The following is a 21,334-nucleotide window of genomic DNA, read 5'->3' as shown; positions in this document are numbered from 1 at the left end:
GTGAAGATACAGCCTTTATTTGAAACAAATACTATAAGGTTAAAATAATATATTCTTAAAATACATTTTACTTTGTTTCTGTTACTAACCAATTTCATTTTCAATTTCATTTTCATTACTAGCCAATTTCATTTTCAGACTCTCATCCACTAGCACAATGTTGCAATGTTTGAATTGCAAGTCCCTCAAAGGAATATTTATTTGTATAAAATGTCATGTTTCCACAGCAACAACATCAGTGGTGTATTTGATAATAGATTGTTTTTACAAAATCTAAAATTTGACCAGACATTTTCAATTGTCCAAACCATGTAACTCTTCCACATAAGGTCGCAGTTCAGCAAGGTATTTAAGCACATGCCTGTCTTTAAGCATGTGAGTTGTCCCTTTGGGGCAGTAAATTGTCATGGCTCCATTGACGTCTGCTGAGGATCTGTTCCGTTGAATTTAAGTCAGTATGTGGCTAAGTGCCTTCTGAACCTAAATGAGGTCATGATTCTGCATTGGGATCAGCTAGCATGGAATGCCTTTAAAGGAACCACACACTAATGATCCCACTTCAGGATCAGGGCCTAAAAAGTGAAGTGGTGGTAGTGGTGTTGATGAATTAAAAACATGGTATGAGAGATGTATATTTCCACTTTTCAGCCTCCAGTTTAACTCAATTTCATATAAGCAGTGATCATAAGTCATCAGATATCATAGTCTTTACTCACTCAAGTAGTTCCATTGACTTCGGTGAGACTACCTGTGTGAACATGGATATAGGTGTGAGCAGTTAAGGTTGGAGGATTGGATACTGCTATCTGTTAGTTGTTCGCTGTCCTATGGTGTGTGAAGTGAGTTGGTGGTCTCAATGCAGTTTTTATGGCCATTTGTCCACATCAGGGTCAGGGCTGAGGCACATCGGTAGGGCTGTGTGGGGAAGTGTACAGTGCCCCTACCTATGCTGCTTCTGTCCTGTAGATAAACAGATGGACTGCCATTTTTAGGCATCTCAATCTAGTACCTGTCATGCACACTCAATAGTTTAATCCCATCCCCTTCTGGATAAAATCAGAGTATGCATGTTAATCAGTATTACTGTGTATTCTTATTACACTCAAAATGTGTAAGGTGCTTTACTGACATATAAGTAGATAGACCACTACCCAAAAGAGTTTATAATCTCAATAGGCAACATACAGGCAAAGGAGTGTTTGGGGTCAGGTGAGTGCAGAAAGCAGGTGCTCTTCATGTGCAAGCATCCTTTACACAGGCCTGCCAGCGTACCTTACTTCTCAGTACCCTTCTCTCCTGATTCCATTTCCAGCCTGGGCAAAGGTTACCAATTGTGTAATGTTGTACGGCAACTCTGCAGTGTGGGTAAATATCCTCAGTTTACACTGAGGTCACCAAATTGATTTTACTTGTAACTAGAGGTACTTGAAAACTGGAGAAAATCTATTGCATTTGCACACAGTCCCATCCATACTTTAACATCTCTCCCAGCATCTTTAGTAGTACCAAATGTGTGGCTCTCTAAGGATTAACAGTTGTCACACACCAGGGCCATTCAGATCTTTAAAGTAAATGTGGCAATAGAATCAAATCTTTTTCATCCAAAAGCCTAGGCTCCTACCACTTGAACTAAAGGAAACTCTCCTTTAGTTGTTAGAAGTATAGAGCCTATGACACACAGAAGATCTGTTCCAATTCTGTCCAGTAGAGGGCAATGGCACATACACTAGCCATTTCATTACACTATTATTACCCCCAATTTAAGATGGTACTATGCTGTAGCCTGTGTCTGTTTAATTCAATCATGGAATTTCTTTCATGGAAACATTTGCTTATTTTGCAATATGGGTGAAATTTACTCCTGAGTTCTGAGTAGAGTGGCAGCACAAAGCCTATGCAGCACATAAGCCTCACTTAAACCCTGATTTGAGGGTTTAAATTGATCTGAAGTGGTGCATAGGTCTTTTGCTGGCCCTCTGCACAAGGGTGAAGTTTACTCTTTGTGATTGTCCAGATATCTTATTGGCGTGACATAATTTATATCTACAATGGTATTTCAGACTTTGGGAAATAGCTTATTGTCAAAGCATCTACCAGTCATTAATGACTGTAGACTTATGCCTCTTAAAATCCACATGCTTCATACATTTGCACCATTGTTCATTTTGGAGTATTTCACTTACCTACAGTGCTCTCTTTTTTCCCCTCAGGTAATCCAGTTCCCGCCAGAATGGACGTGCTGACGTCACCAAGCATGGGCCTGCACACCATGCCGGAAGAAATCCAGCACCCATATACTAAATTTTCTGAATGGAAGTTCAAGCTGTTTAAAGTGAGATCATTTGAAAAGGCACCTTCTGGAGACAACCAAGTGGCAAATAAAGAGAAAGCAGAGAAGGTGGCCTCTTTGGACAAAGGCACTATGGTGCAGATGGATGCGGCAGTTCCAGTGGCAGAAAAGCCACTTCTGGCAGATACAGACTTAAATCACAATAAGCAGGCGCTCGAAAAAGATGCCGACAACCTGAAAATGCAAGAGAATGCAGCTCATCAAGCACACCTGCAGCAGCTCTGCCGCATCTGTGGCGTTTCATTTAAAACTGATCGCTACAAGAGAAGTCATCCTGTGCATGGACCAGTGGACAGTGAAACTCAGGGACTTCTGAGAAAGAAAGAGAAAAGAGCAACATCTTGGCCGGATCTTATTGCCAAGGTTTTTAAGATTGACGTGCGAGGAGATATCGACACAATCCACCCCACTCGGTTTTGTCACAACTGCTGGAGCATCATCCACAGAAAGTTCAGCAACGCCCCATGTGAAGTGTATTTCCCGAGGAACAGCACCATGGACTGGAAGTCCCACTCCCCAAACTGCACTGTTTGTTATACTGCTCGTCGTGGGGTCAAGAGAAAGAACCAGCAATCCAATTTACAGCTGGGCAAAAGGCTCAAGATCATTGCAGAACGTGCCCGAAAAACTAAAGGTGTAAAAAAACAAGTACAGGTGAACAACAAAAACCTTATGAAAAAGATTGCCAACTGCAAGAAGATACATCTTAGCACCAAACTTCTTGCAGTTGACTACCCTGCAGATTTCGTTAAGTCCATCTCTTGCCAGATCTGTGAGCATATTCTGGCAGACCCAGTGGAAACGACATGTAGTCACTTATTCTGCAGAACCTGCATCCTTAAGTGCCTCAAAGTTATGGGCAGCTATTGTCCCTCCTGCCGATACCCTTGCTTCCCTACTGACCTGGTGAGTCCAGTGAAATCCTTCCTGAACATCCTCAATTCCCTGGCTGTGCGATGCCCAGTGAAAGAATGTGATGAGGAGGTTTTGTTGGGCAAATACTGCCATCATCTCTCCAGCCACAAAGAGGTGAAAAGGAAAGAGATTTACACGCATGTAAATAAAGGCGGCCGACCGAGGCAACACTTACTCTCATTGACCAGGAGAGCGCAAAAGCATCGTCTGAGAGAACTCAAGCTTCAAGTCAAAGCTTTTGCTGAGAAAGAAGAAGGAGGTGATATAAAGGCTGTGTGCCTAACCTTGTTCCTGCTGGCTCTGAGAGCAAAAAATGAACACAGACAAGCAGATGAGTTGGAAGCTATAATGCAAGGGAAGGGATCAGGGCTTCACCCAGCTGTTTGCCTGGCAATCCGAGTCAACACCTTTCTCAGCTGTAGCCAGTACCATAAAATGTACAGAACTGTAAAAGCTATAACTGGGAGGCAGATCTTCCAGCCATTGCATGCTCTCCGCACTGCTGAGAAGGCACTCTTGCCAGGTTATCATCCATTTGAGTGGAAACCCCCTTTGAAAAATGTGTCCACTAATACAGAAGTGGGAATTATAGATGGGCTGTCAGGGCTGCCACACTCAGTTGATGACTACCCAGTAGACACGATTGCCAAGAGGTTTCGATATGATGCAGCCTTGGTTTCTGCCTTAATGGACATGGAGGAAGACATTTTGGAAGGCATGAAAGCACAAGACCTGGATGACTATTTGAATGGCCCCTTCACTGTGGTGGTGAAGGAGTCTTGTGATGGGATGGGAGATGTCAGTGAGAAGCATGGAAGTGGACCTGCTGTCCCTGAGAAGGCAGTTCGATTTTCTTTCACGCTCATGAACATCAGTATAGCTCATGGTAATGAAAATGTAAGGATCTTTGAAGAAGTCAAGCCCAATTCAGAGCTGTGTTGCAAGCCCTTGTGCCTTATGCTGGCCGATGAATCGGACCATGAGACTCTGACAGCCATCCTGAGCCCTCTCATAGCAGAAAGAGAGACCATGAAAAGCAGTGTTCTGCTTCTTGAAATGGGAGGCATCCTCAGAACATTCAAATTCATCTTTAGGGGTACAGGGTATGATGAGAAACTTGTCCGTGAAGTGGAAGGCCTTGAAGCCTCAGGCTCTACTTACATCTGCACCCTTTGTGATGCAACCCGCCTGGAAGCCTCTCAGAACTTGGTCCTCCACTCTATAACAAGAAGTCATGCTGAAAACCTGGAACGGTATGAGGTATGGAGGTCCAACCCATATAATGAATCTGTTGATGAGTTACGTGATAGAGTGAAGGGTGTTTCTGCCAAACCTTTTATTGAGACTGTTCCTTCCATAGATGCACTGCATTGTGACATCGGCAATGCGGCTGAGTTCTACAAGATATTCCAGTTTGAGATAGGTGAGGTGTACAAGAACCCTGACATATCTAAAGAAGAGAGGAAGAGGTGGCAGTCGACTCTTGACAAGCACCTTAGGAAGAAGATGAACCTGAAGCCCATAATGAGGATGAATGGAAACTTTGCTAGAAAGCTTATGACCAAAGAGACAGTGGAAGCAGTATGTGAATTAATAAAGTGTGAGGAAAGGCATGAAGCCCTAAGAGAACTGATGGACCTTTACCTTAAGATGAAACCAGTGTGGAGGTCTTCATGCCCAGCCAAAGAGTGCCCAGAATTGCTGTGTCAGTATAGCTTCAACTCACAACGTTTTGCTGAGCTCCTGTCCACAAAGTTCAAGTACAGATATGAGGGCAAGATTACGAATTACTTTCACAAAACTCTTGCTCATGTTCCTGAAATCATTGAAAGAGATGGCTCCATTGGCGCCTGGGCAAGTGAAGGGAATGAATCTGGGAACAAATTATTTAGGCGTTTCCGAAAAATGAATGCCAGGCAGTCAAAATGCTATGAAATGGAGGATGTCTTGAAGCACCACTGGCTGTATACCTCTAAGTACCTGCAGAAGTTCATGAATGCCCATAATACATTGAAAAGCCAGGGCTTCACAATCGATCCAGGGCAGAGTTTAGAAGACTCTCTGGCATTGGAAAACACTTTAGAAATGACTGATTCTATGGAATTCTAAACATAACGATCATTTGAATTGGGTTTGCAATTAAGTCTTCCTAGACGGGGTGCAGTAAGGCCTGCAAATATCACTTTTGCACTGAGTGTTAAAGGGAATCTGTCCCTGCTCAGAGGAGTTTGGTAAACATCTGGATGGTAGTTTCCAGAAAATGGTAATACAGAGTAACTGGTTGGTGTCATTTTCCAGCCATTTTGTGAGGTAAAAGTGGAAAGAAAGGTGGTCAATTTACTTTGGTCTCAGATTATTGTTTAATAAATAGCCAAAGTGACCCAAAGTTTTTAGACTATGTGATGTGTGTGAAATGAAGAGGATTCAGAAGATTTATGACAGTTGCAAAGAAAGTGAGGATGTTTTTTTTTTTCTGTTTGCATCATTGCATTTTACTTACTATTTAAGAATAGTTTTTCTTTTTTTAATTGATGGCCTCTTGTTTCTTAAAACATGGAGACATTTAGACAACCATTCTGAAGTACAGAGTCAGTATTTTTTGTATAACACATTGATTCAAGCTCCAAAGGTTGACCTCACCAACAGTTTAAAATATTATTTTATTTAACATTTATATTGTGGTAGTGCCTAGAGACCAATCAGGTTTGGGGCTCATTATGCTAGGTACTGTACAAGCACAGAGAAAAATTACTCAGCATTTTAAAATAATAATTATAATCTAGTCAATTGTTCTATAATGCAAGCTTGTGCATAAGCTTTGAAATCAGACCTTAAAATGAAATATTTTTTGTCTCTGTACATTGTATACTTTCAAGCTTTGCTAACAGCTGGCACGCACAAGGAATTTTGTTCAATAGGCAATCTGTACTTCCAAGATTAGATCCCAAATGGTGTATATCATCTTAGCTCCACTGGGTGAAATCCAATGAAGACAATGTCACAATTCATATTGACTTCCAGAGGCAGAATTTCCCCTATTGACCTTAATGAAGCTACACTTATATACAGCAGCCAAGGATCTGGCCTATAGTGATTCCTCAGTTCTGTATATTGCTATTATACTCTTCTATAGGGTATATTTCACAGACTAAGGAAACCTTTTATTGTGTTCTAGTCCTGGCTCTGATATTGACACTGCTGTCTGGAGCATGTCATTTAATTTCTCTGCCTCAGTTTCAATGCCTATAAAATGGAAATAGTTTTTACCTATCTCACAGGCATGTTGTGACAATTATTTAGTCAATAATGGTGAACTGCTTTGACAATGAAATAGCTATTTAAGCGCTAAGCATTATTACTTCAATATTTAGAAAGCTCACAAGAACAGTTTACATTGGACTAGGGGCATCATTAAAATGGTGACAATTTTCTTGTACAGTGATATTGATAGATGCCTTATATACATAATGGGAATAGATCAGATAGCTTGACTCTTACAGGTGATAAATATCCAGTCTTTAATAGTGACCATGGGTAAAATGATTTTAACATATTCGTTGAATATTTATTAAAAAATGTGGTGAAATTTGGCAACCAAATTATTCCTGAACATACTAATTGAATTAATAGCATACTTTTATGACCCTGATGTGGCAAAGCACTTAAGCACATGCTTAATTTTAAGCACGTGAATTGTCCCATTAAACTCAGTATGACTACTCGGATGCTTAAAGTTAAGCACGTGCTTAAGTGCCTTGCTGGTTGGGGTCCAAATTTAAATTACAAAATTAATCAGATAAACTTTTCAGGAAATATAATTCAAAAGTACCTAAATGACTGGGAGTTATGCTCCTAAACTCTTTTGAAAATCCCACACTGCATGCTCATTACGCAATGATTAGCTGAGGTATTTTGATATTTGGAGAATTATACATGACACAGGATTAAATGCACAAATAACTGCACGTGTTTTTTTTAAGCAATTCAATTTTGCTTTTATTTTCTGTTTTGATATTGCATTTGGCTCATTGGCAGTTAAATTGTAAAGAGCTAATAGTTTTTATCTTTTGTAGTAGTTTTTAGTTGCGATTATATACTGTATCTTTTAGAATTTGGTATTTACCATTTATAGACAATTTATAGGGAGAATTAAGTGCTAGTAATTCCTAAATATATTTTAGTGTTATTCTGACTGATTATTTTGATTTTATTGGATGCAATATCTACTTCTCATAAAAGAGTTTTATAATTTAGATTTCACACTTCATATCATTTCCTTAAACAAACTTTAAGCATTACAGAACTTTGGGTTGCCAATATTTAATACAGGGTTTTTTGGAACTTACATGCTTCCAAATAATTTTTCAGAAGCACTGCAAAAAATGGTGCCTTTTATATATTTTGCAGTATAATTTTCCATTTATAGCATAGTGCTGATTTTGATCATTTTAATTCTTTTTCTTCCCAGATCAATTTTTTTAACTCTTTACATAATGTAGCAAACTTTTCTAATAAATTCAGAAACCAACTCAAACAATATTTTTAGTTTGGTTTGGAAATATTTCATCATGCAAATATGTTGTATCCGTTTTTTTGCATGTTTATTTACTGTGATTGTAATATACCATGTTTTTTATACTTGAATCCGTTTCAGTACCTCAGCGTCCAATCTAGCAACCCTCACTCATGGTGAAATTCATCCCTGTGCTGAGGGCCAGCATAAGGCAAATGCAACATTTAAGACTAGTCTTTAAAGTAGGGTTCAAATGGGATTTAAATAGTGTATGCTAGCCCTCTGCACAGGAGTGAATTTCGCCCACCTTACTCACACATGTAGTTCCATCCAAATCAATGGGCCAAAATCTGCTCCTTTTGTGCAAATTATCTCAGTACTTTTACTGAAATTCTCAAATCAAAAAATGACTTCAACAAACTGCTTATGTAAAAGCAAGTGAGTTTTGACTCACTGACTTCAACAGGACTAAGTAAGGATTACTCATGCACTTAAGGATTTACAAGACTGGGCACATACTCTGGGGAAGTTCAATACACTGAACAGTACATGGACTGGGACTTAGGAGTGCAATGGAATTTAAACATATTCTTTTGTGAAATAACAGCGTGGAAGTTACACTATTAAGCCAGCAAGACATATTACAAGTACTAGCAACTATGCACAGTTTGGCTGGCACTCATCAGAAAGGCAATTGTTATTTTTATTTTTTTTAACAAACTTGAATTTAGTTTCATCTCTTTTTTTCCGTTGTTGTCATATTATTTAAATCAACAGACTTTCTGCTTGAAAGTTTTAACTCATTAAACCAAACAATTCAAATGCTAAACACCTGCTGCAAGTGAAGCTTTTGTACACAGAGACTAGAAAAACAATACTACAGACGCACAGGCATGCATCTGAATGCAAGTGATTCTTGATTGCTAAAAGGTGCACTGGGTTTTCCCTCCATATTTGAGAAATGATCTATCATTAAGCTGTTTGATTTTGAAGTGGCTTTAAATAAGTGGAGACACTTGTATTCATTTTATGCTTTCAAAAATCATATTTTTTTCTACTCTAATAATTAGTATAAATACCTCAGATGATTACTTTGTAGGCAATGGTTTTCTTGTTGTGAAAATTGTATTGAATTCATGCTGTTTTTATACAATCATACTCTATATCTTTCTTTGTTTAAAGTTTCTGTAAGAACTTATTAAAGGCATATTCAATTATTGTGCTGTGAAATGTTGTGTAGCAAGCTAGGGTCCTGATTCTTGTCTCACACCATTTTTTTTTTCATAAGGATATCTCCATTGACTTTAATGGAATCAGTCCTGATTTATGCTGGAATAAAGGAGTTCAGAACCAGACCCTAGATATTTACAACACCATAATTTCTAATTTGAATAAGATGTTTTCAGTGCATTGTAACACAGCATTTGTCTACGGTTTTTATTGTTACTTATTGTATTCCAGTTTCTTTATTTTTAAAATTGGTTTTAAATAAAGTTCTTAGAAATAGACTTTGGATTTGTATGTCTTGGACAGTTTTTTAGCTGTGCAAACAATTTAAAGATAATTATCTTGCATTTATTCAGTACCTTTCATTCAAATCATGAGTATTTGTCAACATTTACATTATAGTAAAGCCAAAGGCCCCAGGCAGGATTTGGGCCCTGCTGTGGTAGCCGTTATACAAACACATATGAAGATTCCCCATGAAGCCCAAAAGCCCACTCCAGCCCCTCACTCCATAGGACATTACATGCACTATAGCACAGTTAAAAACTCTTTTACTTTTCTTGGAATCTCCTACTGCTTCATTTAGAAATGACATCCGATCTCTGTTTAAATTCATCTACCTTGCTCTGACCATGTCCAGCCCTTCTTCAAGTCTCTCCACTGACTTCCTCACATCCTCTGCATCAAATTCTAGCTCGCCATCCTTGGCTTTAAAGTCAATTGCAAAAATAACTCACCTACCTCTTAGTTATTGTCTCCTTTCATTGCCTCCACTCCACCCAAGATACACAATCTCTCTCTCTTTTTGTGCCCATCACAGTGATAGCTCAAAAATGTATGTGAAACATCTATCAGTTTTGTGAGCACAAATGACAACATTTCATCTTTTAGCTATCTGCTTTTCTTGTACAATCAGGTAATTAGACATCTAAATGCTATACTTTGTACCTTCAATTTTATACTTTCAATTGACATTTGACACAAAATGGTGGGTGGAAAAATTGAGGCCATGTTAAAAAACATAGCCCAATGAGTCTCCTGAGATTTTGGATTAGCTTAATTCCTTCTCTGGGTTTCACTTTCCACATATATTTATAGCATCAGAATCATAGGGGAACTGGAGGATAAAGAGCACTTGTAAGGAGGTAGAGCCCCTTTCATCTCCAGGGCACTGGTTCAAATCCACCAGTTGATGTTTGGTGACCTGATTAAATTTGACCTGATTTGCAAAGGTTTTGAGCACCAGCAGCTCCCAACAACTCTGGTGCTTATTACCATTGAAATCAGGCCAAATTGTTCTTAGTAGTGTCTACATCATACAAATATCAACATCTTAAAACTACAGCATTCAGAAAGCAGTAATTGGCCCCCTTGGCAGTCTCAGGAGAGGGACCAAGAAATGAAGATGCTTGGAGTTTGAACTACCTTTTCACCCCAAACGGTAGTCATTGTGACAGTGTAACATGCTAGCTTTGTGTTTATGAGTACACCACAAAGAGGCTAAGGTACCTACTATTGCTATGAGGTAAAGAAGTTTATTGGCTCACGTGGTATAGAGTTCTGTGTGTCCGCCTCCCCACCCCGCCCAACAGATATATGAGTGTGTCAGAGATGGAGGTTTATAAACTAATTGGGGCCTATATTTATCAAAAAGTGACTAGTGAGTTTGGGAGCCTCAATTTTTGAGCCCCAAACTGAGATGCCTTAATGGCAATGGGGCCTGATTTTCAGAGGGCTGGTGCTTAGCAATTTCTCAGAAGTCAGTTCCCTTTAAAAAATAATAGAATCATAGAAATGTAGGGCTGGAAGGAACTTTGAGAGGCCATCTAGTCCAGCTCCCCTGTGCTGAGGCAGGACCAAGTAAACCTAGACCATCCTTGAGAGGTGTTTGTCCAACCTGTTCTTAAAAGCCTCCAATGACAGGGATTCCGCAACAACCCTTAGAAGCCTATTCCGGAGTTTAAATATCATTATAGTTGGAAAGTTTTTCCTAATATCTAACCTAAATCTCCCTTGCTGCAGATTAAGCCCATTACTTCTTGTCCTACCTTCAATGGACACAGAGAACAATCGATCATCATCTTCTTTATAACAGCCCTAAACATATTTGAAGACTGTTATCAGGTCCCCCCACAGTCTTCTTTTCTCAAGACTAAACATGCCCAGTGTTTTTAATCTTTCCCCATAGATCAAGTTTTCTAATCCTTTTATCATTTTTGTTGCTCCCCTCTGGCCCCTCTCCAATTTGTCCACATCTTTCTTAAATGTCTCAAGTTAGGTACCCAATAGTGGAGGTACCCATAATCACTAGTCATTTTTTAAAAACTATGCCTGATTGTTTTGTCTGTAACACATAGATTCTTTACAGAAGATGTGTAAAGCAGAGAGATGTGCCTTGGAAGCCTGCACTACCACTATTTATGCTGTACCTGTTCTATAGATAGAAGACATGTCAGACTCCAGGTCCCTTTCATAAACATTAAAATCCATGAATGAGTCTTTTGAAAGCCAATAGCAAAATCATGTCCCTAAAATGAGATTGGAGATCATGATATTGCCCATACTTGTTACAAAACACAGAGGTCAGATAGATGCAGATGTGAAAGAGGGTTACTTACCCATACATTAATATCTGCTATATTTTATCTTCTTAACCAACCCTCTATGAAGAAGGAATACTTTCTATTGATTATCCATCTTTTGGAACCAATCAGCACTTTTTCACAGCACACATCTGCCTTCTAGTGGCATTGGAGACAGCACAAAATCAATTACCGTATATACTCGTTCATTAGCCCGTTCATTTATAAGCCGACCCCCCAAAATGGATAGGTAAAAACAGCAAAAACTGTATGACCTTTTCATAAGCCGACCCTATATTTTAGGGGTTGGAAAACTTTGGCTACCGGCCCAACAGGGTAAGCCGCTGGCGGGTCGGGATGTTTTGTTTACTTGGAGTGTCCGCAGGCATGGAGCCCCTCAGCTTCCTGTGGTTTGGTTCGCCGTTCCCAGCCAATGGGAGCTGAGGGGCTCCATGCCTGCAGACGCTCCAGGTAAACAAAATGACAATGTATTAGATATTCAATTCAATGATTCCATAGAGTTTAAAATCATCAAATTTTGGAGTAGACCCATTTATAACCCGACCCCCACTCTTTGATGCGTCACTTTTTTACCAAAAATATTCGGCTTATGAACGCGTATATACGGTATATTCTCTAATCTTGAATGCTATGTTAAGCATCTTCACAATAGTGACTAATGACCACTGATCTCTTATTTCAGTCCATCTGGGATATTATATTTTATACTGCTTATGACTTCCTTCTCCTGCAGTAATTATATTTTCTGATTTCTGATTTGATACCTGTTAAGCTGCCTCTAACATCCAAGCTGGACTCATGGTTTCACTTAGCAATTTTCTTCTCTATTTGAAATAAATGCATATTTTAAAAAGGCAACACAAATATACAATTTATTAGTACAATGGACTGGGCCCCTGGCTGGACAAGTGATAAGGCCAGCTTCTGTGCTATTTTTCTCAGAAGGCACATCCCGGGAGAGGAGGGGCACAGGGCGGTGACTAAACAAAAGGTGGCTGTAAGCCATTTTTTGTGCCTGGCAGATTCTAGTCTTCCATATTATACAGTGCTTTGGAAGCTGATGTAGACCCCAGTGTAAATTTCAGCAACCACAGGGGCTATTCTAACATATTGAAGCCTCTTCATGTCTATCAATGGGCTGCTATGTAGTTCAGAATAGCCTGAGCACAGAGGACTTTGGCCATGACCCCTCCTACCATTAATCATTCCTCTGATGTGATCTCATGCTGCAGGATGTGATGGTGGCAGTGTGGCAAAAGTCACCTATGCCACTCTATGTGCTAGAGTTAGTCCCTGGAGATTGTTTCTGGCTCTTTATGTCTCCAGAATAGTGTGGCCTTAGCAGAGTAGAATCTGCCCTACAGAATATGGATCTTGGCAGCCAAATTTCTACCAATTTTAAGGGATATATTTCATGTTCTTTGGAACAACATATTGAGCTTGATTCTGCTCTCATTTATGCTGGCATGAAAAAGGAATAACATCATTGAAGCCAATGGACTTACACTAGTGTAAAATTAGTGTGAGAGGAGAATCAGGTTGACTCACTTCTGAGTTTCTGCACTGCAGCCCCCAACACACTTAGAAGCTGGAAACTGACATTGGTTTATTGTAGATCTTTGCTTTCCTCTATTGCTTACGTGCATACTGATTGTTATTGTAGGATTGGACATGAGTGTGGTGCTGTGAGCATTCCTTGGTGACTATAGGGTTGCTCAGGAATGTTTGACTACATATACTGGTTTGTAAGGGTTGCACGTGGCCAGAGCTGCACAGGTTGCTCAAGAGTAGTGGCCTGCTCATGTTGTTTTTCTTTTTTATCCAAGGGCCAGGCATGCGAGTTGAACTATGAACACACTGCTCTAGTATCGTAGGCTCACAAGTGTTGATCTGATTATATTGATTTTTTTTAAGTGAATTGGAACAGTAACAAAAGTAAAATAAAATAAATTTAAGACTTACAGGGACTTTACAAACAGGTAATCCAAGACACCACAAAAAGTTAATAAAATATTGGGCCAGTCAACCTTGACAGTGACTTTTGCCATCTGAATTCATTCTGCTTTGAGCACACAACGGTATTAGTTTCCACCCCTCACAATGGCCCATTGGCAAAATGAACCACTATGAGCTACAGTCTACATTTCAATACTTTCACACCTGCAGAGTCACTCCGGGGCAGGGGGCAGGGTAAAGAAATAGCAGGGTAGCAGTGGACCCAAGGGAAATGATAAAAGTCCTGTTCAATGTGAGGAACTCTTTTTGAAGTCAATGGGAATTCTGGGCAAGAAGCGGCTGCAGAATCAGGCTCTTTATCAGACTTCACATAGGCATCTCAGACATATATACTATACCAGTTAAAGTCATTGTTTGCAAATGAAGACAGAGCTATTTCCAACCTGAGATTCACAGTACTTAGCTACCCACATAATAGGTGGAAACAAAGGTAAAGGCCATTTTTATTATAAACTTTATTAGTTCATTATACTTTTTAAAATACAAACACAAATGGCAGGCTGAACAAATTGATCTTTCTTACATGGGGAGGGCCTGTCCATGAGACCCACCTTGAAAAATGAAAACAAAACAAGTATTTCGGCACCTAAATAAGTGGCCTGATTTTCTGATGAGCCGAGCTTCCACAACTCCAGCTGGCGCTGATCTGTGGCTGCCCAGCACCTCTCAAAATCAAAATTAGGTCCAAAATTAATCACCCCAAAATAGAGGCATCCCAAATTAGAGAGCCCCTTTGAAAACTGCCTTCATATTTTTGACACAATGGGCCTGAACTAACACGGCTTTACTCCAATATAACATCAGTTTAAGTCATCTGATTTTAATTCATTAGACCAGTGTAAAACTGGAGCAATGCAATCATGAATTAGACCTGATATTTCTAGTTCTATTGATTAAGTAGATTGATTTGCAAAAGCAAAATGGGTAACACTGTGCTTCCTATGGATCAGAGTCTACATCATTATTCACACAGGGTAGTGCCTTACTCTTCAAATAGTTTCTGTAAAGTCAGTGGGGATATTTATGAAGTAATTGTACTATTCTATTTGAGGAAGGCTATCTAAATATGATCCTATGTGTTTGTATAGTGCCCAGCACAATGGGGCACTAATCTTGATTGGGACCACTGAAAGCTACTGCAATACACATAATAAACATTGATGTGTGAGCTACATTAAACTGAAATAATCTAATAATTAAAATTAATAAAATAAAACACCACTAGGAGCTCTAATATTAAATTCTGTTGCAACCATCATTAACTATCCTTGGTTTGTGATTTCTTCATTTAATCCTAGCTGAACCTTAATCATTAGCTCAAATCTACTCAAATAACCTCCGAAGAAAAGATTTTTTCACTGGAGTTGCTAACTTCATGGATGTTTTTCTGCGCAGTAGTTTCATGGGTTGTTTTTTCACAGGCAGAACCTTCTTCGGTGTTTGCAGCCCTCTAGCAAGATCAACATGCTCATTGCAGAAGTACTTGACATTTGCCTCTGAAAGACGTATGAGCATGCCCTCAGTCAGGTCCATACACTGAGCATGGACCCAATGGCCATCTCCATTGGAACAGTAGATCATAGCTGGCTTGTTCAGTTCAGTAGAATAGAAAGGGACCCAAGTGTTGATGTCAATGTCACAGTTGGCAGAGCAGGTGATCCAGTAGCCTGTTTCTGATTCATCTTCTTCATCATCTTCGTTATAGGTGTCAATATCATCATCGTCAAAACGATTGGCTTCGGCACTAAAACAGAACTCCTCTGAATCTTCAAATGGAGTGGAGTCCCCTGGGTCTTCTGTAGATGTCTGACTGCAAGTTTGTGCCGCCTCCTCGTCATCTTCTCTTGTTCCTCCACATCTCAAAATGTAAAAGTAGTTTGCATCTGAAATTAGTTGCCTGTTGTCCCCTGGTATACCAAGCAATATGGCCCCATTACCCATATCACTACCAAACCATATCTTGCAGTGTTTAATATCTGGTGTCCAGTCTGGGGTCTCCCTTTCCACAATCTCTATGTTGTTATCTTCTAAAGAGATTGTATTACAAAACATCCTCTTCTGGTTGTCACACTGGTAGCCCCCAACCATGACAAACTCTTTATCGCCAGTCTGAGTCACAAGAGGACTGGAGACAGAGATCCCCCCAGGCAAGATGGTGCAGCTCACAGCTGGGCTGCCTAGTGGCAGGTCAATTTTTAGCCTGTATAGGTTGGGGGGTCTGATGTTATTTTCAAGAGAATGACCCCCTAGGATGTAGATGGTATCATTTCTGGCAATGGAGACATGGAAAGAAAGTCCATCCTGAAGCTCTGGAAGGATGTATGAGGTACAGCATCCAAACTCAAAATCAACCAAAAACACATGGGGCATACAGTCTACTACACTATTCCATTTTTCTGTGGTTCTTTGTCCAAGAGGGATATATGACCTTCCCCCAAATATAACACTCATGCTTTTACCTCGGCTATGAACTACATTAATGGTATGGCCATATCTGGCTTCAGGAACATCCCCAACTAACTCTTTCTCTGTGCATTTAAAGGTGATTTTCTTGCCAGGCTTGCATGCTATACCCATAACATAAATCTTATCAGATAGTTCATTGTTTGGTGTTTTCCCACCATGGATGACATATTGGCATTTCTCAGACTCTGTTCTGCCCCTGAGAGGGCAGACAGCAGGGTAACGGAGAGGGGGAAGATAGCAGGAATCCTTAGAGAAAAATGCAGGCTTCAATTTGAGTTCATTTTTTTTTAAGTCAAGGAGAAAAACTCCAGTGGGGCAAGATCTCTTTGGCCAGCCTTTCTGTCCAAAAAAAAACACCTGCCCATCAAAATTCAGCAGAGAAAAGCCTGGCTGAATCAAGGATGAATTATTAATAGCTGATATCATCTGCAGGGACATTATGTCTGGTGATTGCGTCATGGTACTATCAGTATCTGAAAAAAAAAGATACAGAAAACCATATCAGGCATCCTTTAAACAATGTCAAGGTGATCAGCTAGGCAACTGACTGACTGTGTGACCTTGGACAAGCCATGTCAATTCTGTACCTCAGTTTCCTCACCTATAAAATGGAGTAATGATATTTACTCAGCCTGGTAAAATGCTTTGAGATCTACAAATGAAAAGTGCAATATAAGAGCTATTAAGGTCTAAATAAGGAATTATGCTAGAACTGGGTGAATATTGTAAAAAAAATATACCCCTCTGAATATTTGACTGCATTTGTGACCCTTTTTCTGTGAACTTACTAGGTAACAAGTATAACAGAGGGAATGGGGGGAGAATGTTCACTGAAAGGGTGAATAATGCAGAATGTTCAAGAAAGGCAGATTCTGAATTAGTAATCATGACTATCTGAACCAGAAACCTGATTCTCAGAGTCGCGCGCCGTCGGAGAATAGAAACATACCATGTGACCCATGTGTTCAATTAAAAGTTTGCAGTTTGAATATCAACACTATAGGTGAGCTATAGACCAAGAATTAGTCACAGAAATTATTTGGTGCATTTTGAAAAACAAATTAAGCTGAGTAAATCACAATCTACAGAAATCTCCTCTCTCCACCTGACTCTCCTGCAAAATAAATTTGTTATGAATTTATTTGCTGGACTCTAACAAGAGTTGCCACCTGTCCAGGTTTTCCCAGAATCATCCTTTTTTTAACATAGCAGCCCTGGGAAATCTGAAAGGGTGCTCAGTACACACTCCCAACTGTCCAGTTTTATGGGCTCAGGATCATCCCAGGTGTCCTGTTTTTTTTGTACCTAGTGCAAACTACCGTATCATGGTTCACTACATAAGCTTCTCCGAGATGTAGTTTCAAGTTGTTCTATAATTGAACCAGGCTGAGCATAAATAAAATATTTCCTTAAAATGTATTCATAGGTTGAATTTGGTGTTTGGATAGTAACTCTGGATTGGACTCCATAACTTTCGCATATGTTAAGTAATATTTACTCCATTGATTGGCACTACTCACTTGAGCAAATACCACTTTTGTGGGTAAAGGTGGGAGAACCAGGCCTTCCCTGAGCTGTTAGTTTGATCTTTAAATGGACACCATACTAAGTAACTAATCTCAGCCTGTTGCTTGGTTGGTTGCTGAGGTCAGGTTTTGTTGTATTTAATTACTGCTGGTATTTCAAATGTTAATAAAGAGGGGACTCTTTCCCCTACCTGTTCACATCCCCAACCCCTATAGACCCTTTAGCAGAACCATTCTGCACCTACACTGCCTGCCAGCCGGGATTGCCTTTAAAGAGACACTTGGAATCACACCCCTTCTGGGAACTGGAGTTTTCTCTCTCGTTAGCGTCAATCTCCCAATAGGGAACTGCCCAGCGGAGGGAACTACATTTCCCAGCAGCTGCCTGAGCCCGAGTACGTTGCCGATTTGCCGTGGCCTCCGCCGAGTGGGTTTCAGGTAGGGGAGATGTCAGAGCTGGGGTGTGAAGGGTTAGGCTGCAGGCTCGTTAGATGAGAGCAGAGGTCTGGTGAAAGCCGTGAGATGGGAGAGGAGGGAGGCTGCAGACCGATCTGGGCGCGGGAGACGCGCCAGGGCATGGGGGTGGGTAAATGGGGGGGGGGGGGGGCGAATCCCTCCATGTGTTTGTCAACATCATGTCAGGGGCAGGGATGGCTGCTGGACCGCCTCCCAGCTCCAGATCGCAGCGTGCATTGTCCCGGAGGCAGGGCGGTTCGGTCTGCTCTGGGCTCTGCGTCTGGCTCTGATGCTGACCTATTCTGTGACTGGGGGCAAGTCACTGTGCTGCCTTGTATCAGAGGGGTAGCCGTGTTAGTCTGAATCTGTAAAAAGCAACAGAGGGTCCTGTGGCACCTTTAAGACTAACAGAAGTATTGGGAGCATAAGCTTTCATCTGAAGAAGTGAGGTTCTTACCCACGAAAGCTTATGCTCCCAATACTTCTGTTAGTCTTAAAGGTGCCACAGGACCCTCTGTTGCTTTGTGCTGCCTTTGTGCCTTAGTTTCCCCAGGGTAGTGTTCGTGAAGATATCACACTGTAGGCTGCACTCCTGGCCAGGCGGAGCGGGTATCTCCTCTCCATTTCTCTCCTTGAAGCTCCTAGTACACTCTGGATGCCACAGAGACTGGTTTATTTTCCTTGCCCTATTTTGCACAGTGTACATGCTGTGAGCAGGGAAGGGGGCAGAGCACAAGGAACCTCCATGTAGTCTGGGCCAGCAGTTCTTGTGGGGGGGGGGCCACAAGCAGGTTTCAGGGGGTCTGCCAACCAGGCGGTGTTAGACTCACTGGGGCCCAGGGCAGAAAGCTAAAGTCCAGCCGCGCAGGGCTGAAGCCCTTACCCTCAGCCCTGCCATCTGGAGTTTATGCCAAAGCCTGAGCAGCTTAGCTTCACGGGGTCCCGGACAACTGCCCTGCTTGCTACCCCCTAACGCTGGCACTGGTTTTTATATGCAGAAAAATAGTTGTTGTGGCCGTGGAGGTTTTATAACATGGGGGGGAAGGGGGGGTGGTTTCAGAAAGAAAAAGGTTAAGAACCCCTGGTCTGGGTTACAAAAACTTAAAGACCAATATGCTGGTGGGAAAATCCAGTTTTGTACGTTTTTCCTTCTTCCCTCTAGTCATATTGTTTAGAATATGGACTGAACTTGGCATAAACATGATACTGGCCCATCCAGGCATCAGAAAGATACTTGTGGCAGAATAAATAAAATGCTTGGGCTGTGAATTGTAATCCACAAGCCCTATTCAATAATCTGGAGTCTGCGAGTGAGAAAACATTTAAGACCAAGCGGTCCAAAAATGACTCTGTTCTCCATACACACACAAGACCTGATGTACTGTAATATTTCTCAGTGAAAATCCAGTTGAACATTGAGAAATTTGAGAATTTGCAATAAAAATACTGTAACATTTATTTAAATGTATGGGCCAAATTCATGTCAGAAATAATGTCACCATGTGGGTGTTATGAAGGTCCTAGAGGATGAGGTCATAGTAGTTCAGGTTGGAATTTGACCCACTGTATCAGTTTGGTTTGAAAATCCCAAGATGTTTTTTGTTTGTTTTCATATTATGCTCAATTTCTTTGTTGTTTGTATTTGTTATTTGCCTTTGTCATTCACCACCTGCTTCTTTGAGACAGGTTCTAATGGAATGTTTTGCATTTGCTTTCTTTATTCTAAAACCTCAGTTTAAAATAATGTATAAATTTACAAAACATGTTGGAAAATAACACTGAAGGGTCCATTCTTCCATTTACCTCTGGGGATCAGAGAAATTAGAGATGGAAAAGACTGACCAGTTTATTTGCAGCATCCTTTTGTCATAACAGGATTGTGCTATTCAATCATAGAATCATAGAAATGTAGGACTGGAAGGGACGAGAAATCATCAAGGCCTGACCCCTGCACTGAGGCAGGATCAAGTATATGTAGACCATCCCTGACAGGTATTTATGTAACCTGTTCTTAAAAACTGCCAGTGATGGGAATTCCACAAACTCTCTTGGAAGACTATTCCAGTGCTTTGCTACCCTTGTAGATAGAAAGTTTTTCTTAATATCTACCCTAAATCTCCCTTGCTGCAGATTAAGCCCATTACTTCTTGTCCTACCTTCAGTGGACATGGAGAACACAGGTAGATTGAGTGAGGTGATGATAGGCACAAACCTTGTCAGAAACAAAACTTGTTGGTTACAAATTATTTTGTTAAATAAACCTACTTAATTTCCCTTATCCCTTGTCATCTCCCAACAACAATTACTAGCTTAAATTCCAGAGATCTCACACCCCTCACTTCCAACATTAGAACTTGCACTCTGCATAAGTGTGTGGTTTAATGAGTAAAGGAGAGAAAGGTTTCTTATAAGAAGAGAGGATGGTGGGTCAGGAGTGTTCCATGGATGTGTTCCATGGGTAGGGGGCAAGGTGGAAGATGATTGCGGGGGGAAATGGACAAATGAGCATTTGTCCTGGCACCACAGGTGGAGCACCAGATGGGGTGGGAAGGACACCATAACTAAGGCTATAATTTTTTCATGGAGGTCGCGGAAGTCACAGAATCCGTGACTTCCAGCAACCTCCATGAATTCAGCCCTGTTGGCCGGAAGCTGCAGAGTCCCCCCGCTGCTCCCTGCGGCTGTGGGTGCCGGGGTCCCCCGGAGTTCCCAACTGCCATGGGCAGTGAGGCCACAGCTTCTGGCCTCAGTGAGTGGCGGGGAGACCCTGCAGCTCCATGTGGCCGCAGGTGCCGGGGGCCCCATGGACTTCCCAGCTGCCATGGGCAGCGGTGCTGCAGATCCAAGTTGCCGTGGGTGGCGGGGCCACAGCTCCTGGCCTCTATGGGCAGCGGGGCCCCCCCGCAGCTCCCGGCCAACACAGGCAGTTGGGCCCCCCAGAGCTCCCTGCCACTTGCGGTGGCGGTGGGGTCACAGCTCCTAGCCGCAGCAGGGCTCCCGCAGCTCCCGGCCGACACGGGGGGTGGGGGCCCCCCAGCTCTGAGATGCCGTGGGCCCCAGGAGTCCTTCAGAGCTCCCAGTCTCTGCGGGTGGCGGGGGTACCCCGGAGCTCTGAGGCTGGGAATCCTGGAGCTCTGAGTCCCCACAGGTAGTGTGGGCACCCAGAGCTTGGAGCAGCCCCCACAGCTGGGCTCCCCATTTTGTCAGGGATATTTTTAGTAAAAGTCAGGGACAGGTCACGGGCTTCCGTGAATTTTTCTAT

General features: G+C 41.4%; 2 protein-coding genes across 3 annotated transcripts; one reads left to right on the top strand and one right to left on the bottom strand.

The window, feature by feature from the left end:
* Positions 1 to 2,230: 2,230 nt before the first annotated feature.
* On the top strand, positions 2,231 to 5,374 carry RAG1 (recombination activating 1). The gene has a single exon (XM_065403320.1). It carries the CDS (start codon positions 2,231 to 2,233, stop codon positions 5,372 to 5,374), a length of 3,144 nt encoding a protein of 1,047 aa, XP_065259392.1.
* A 9,573-nt stretch (positions 5,375 to 14,947) lies between these two features.
* RAG2 (recombination activating 2) lies at positions 14,948 to 20,241 on the bottom strand. Of its 2 annotated transcripts, none has more exons than XM_065404100.1 (2): positions 20,229 to 20,241; positions 14,948 to 16,563 (listed from the first exon to the last, which is right to left on the bottom strand). In XM_065404100.1, exons 1-2 carry the CDS (start codon positions 20,239 to 20,241, stop codon positions 14,948 to 14,950), a joined length of 1,629 nt encoding a protein of 542 aa, XP_065260172.1. The 2 variants fall into 2 exon arrangements, with proteins under 2 accessions (XP_065260172.1, XP_065260171.1); XM_065404099.1 differs by lacking the exon at positions 20,229 to 20,241 and adding an exon at positions 20,185 to 20,213 and having other exon boundaries at positions 14,948 to 16,565.
* Positions 20,242 to 21,334: the final 1,093 nt, after the last annotated feature.

This window comes from Emys orbicularis, chromosome 4 (genome assembly GCF_028017835.1).
Source record: "Emys orbicularis isolate rEmyOrb1 chromosome 4, rEmyOrb1.hap1, whole genome shotgun sequence".
Lineage (NCBI taxonomy): Eukaryota > Metazoa > Chordata > Testudines > Emydidae > Emys > Emys orbicularis.
The sequence above is the reverse complement of the archived record's forward strand: the minus strand, read 5'-3'. Positions and strand labels throughout refer to the sequence as shown.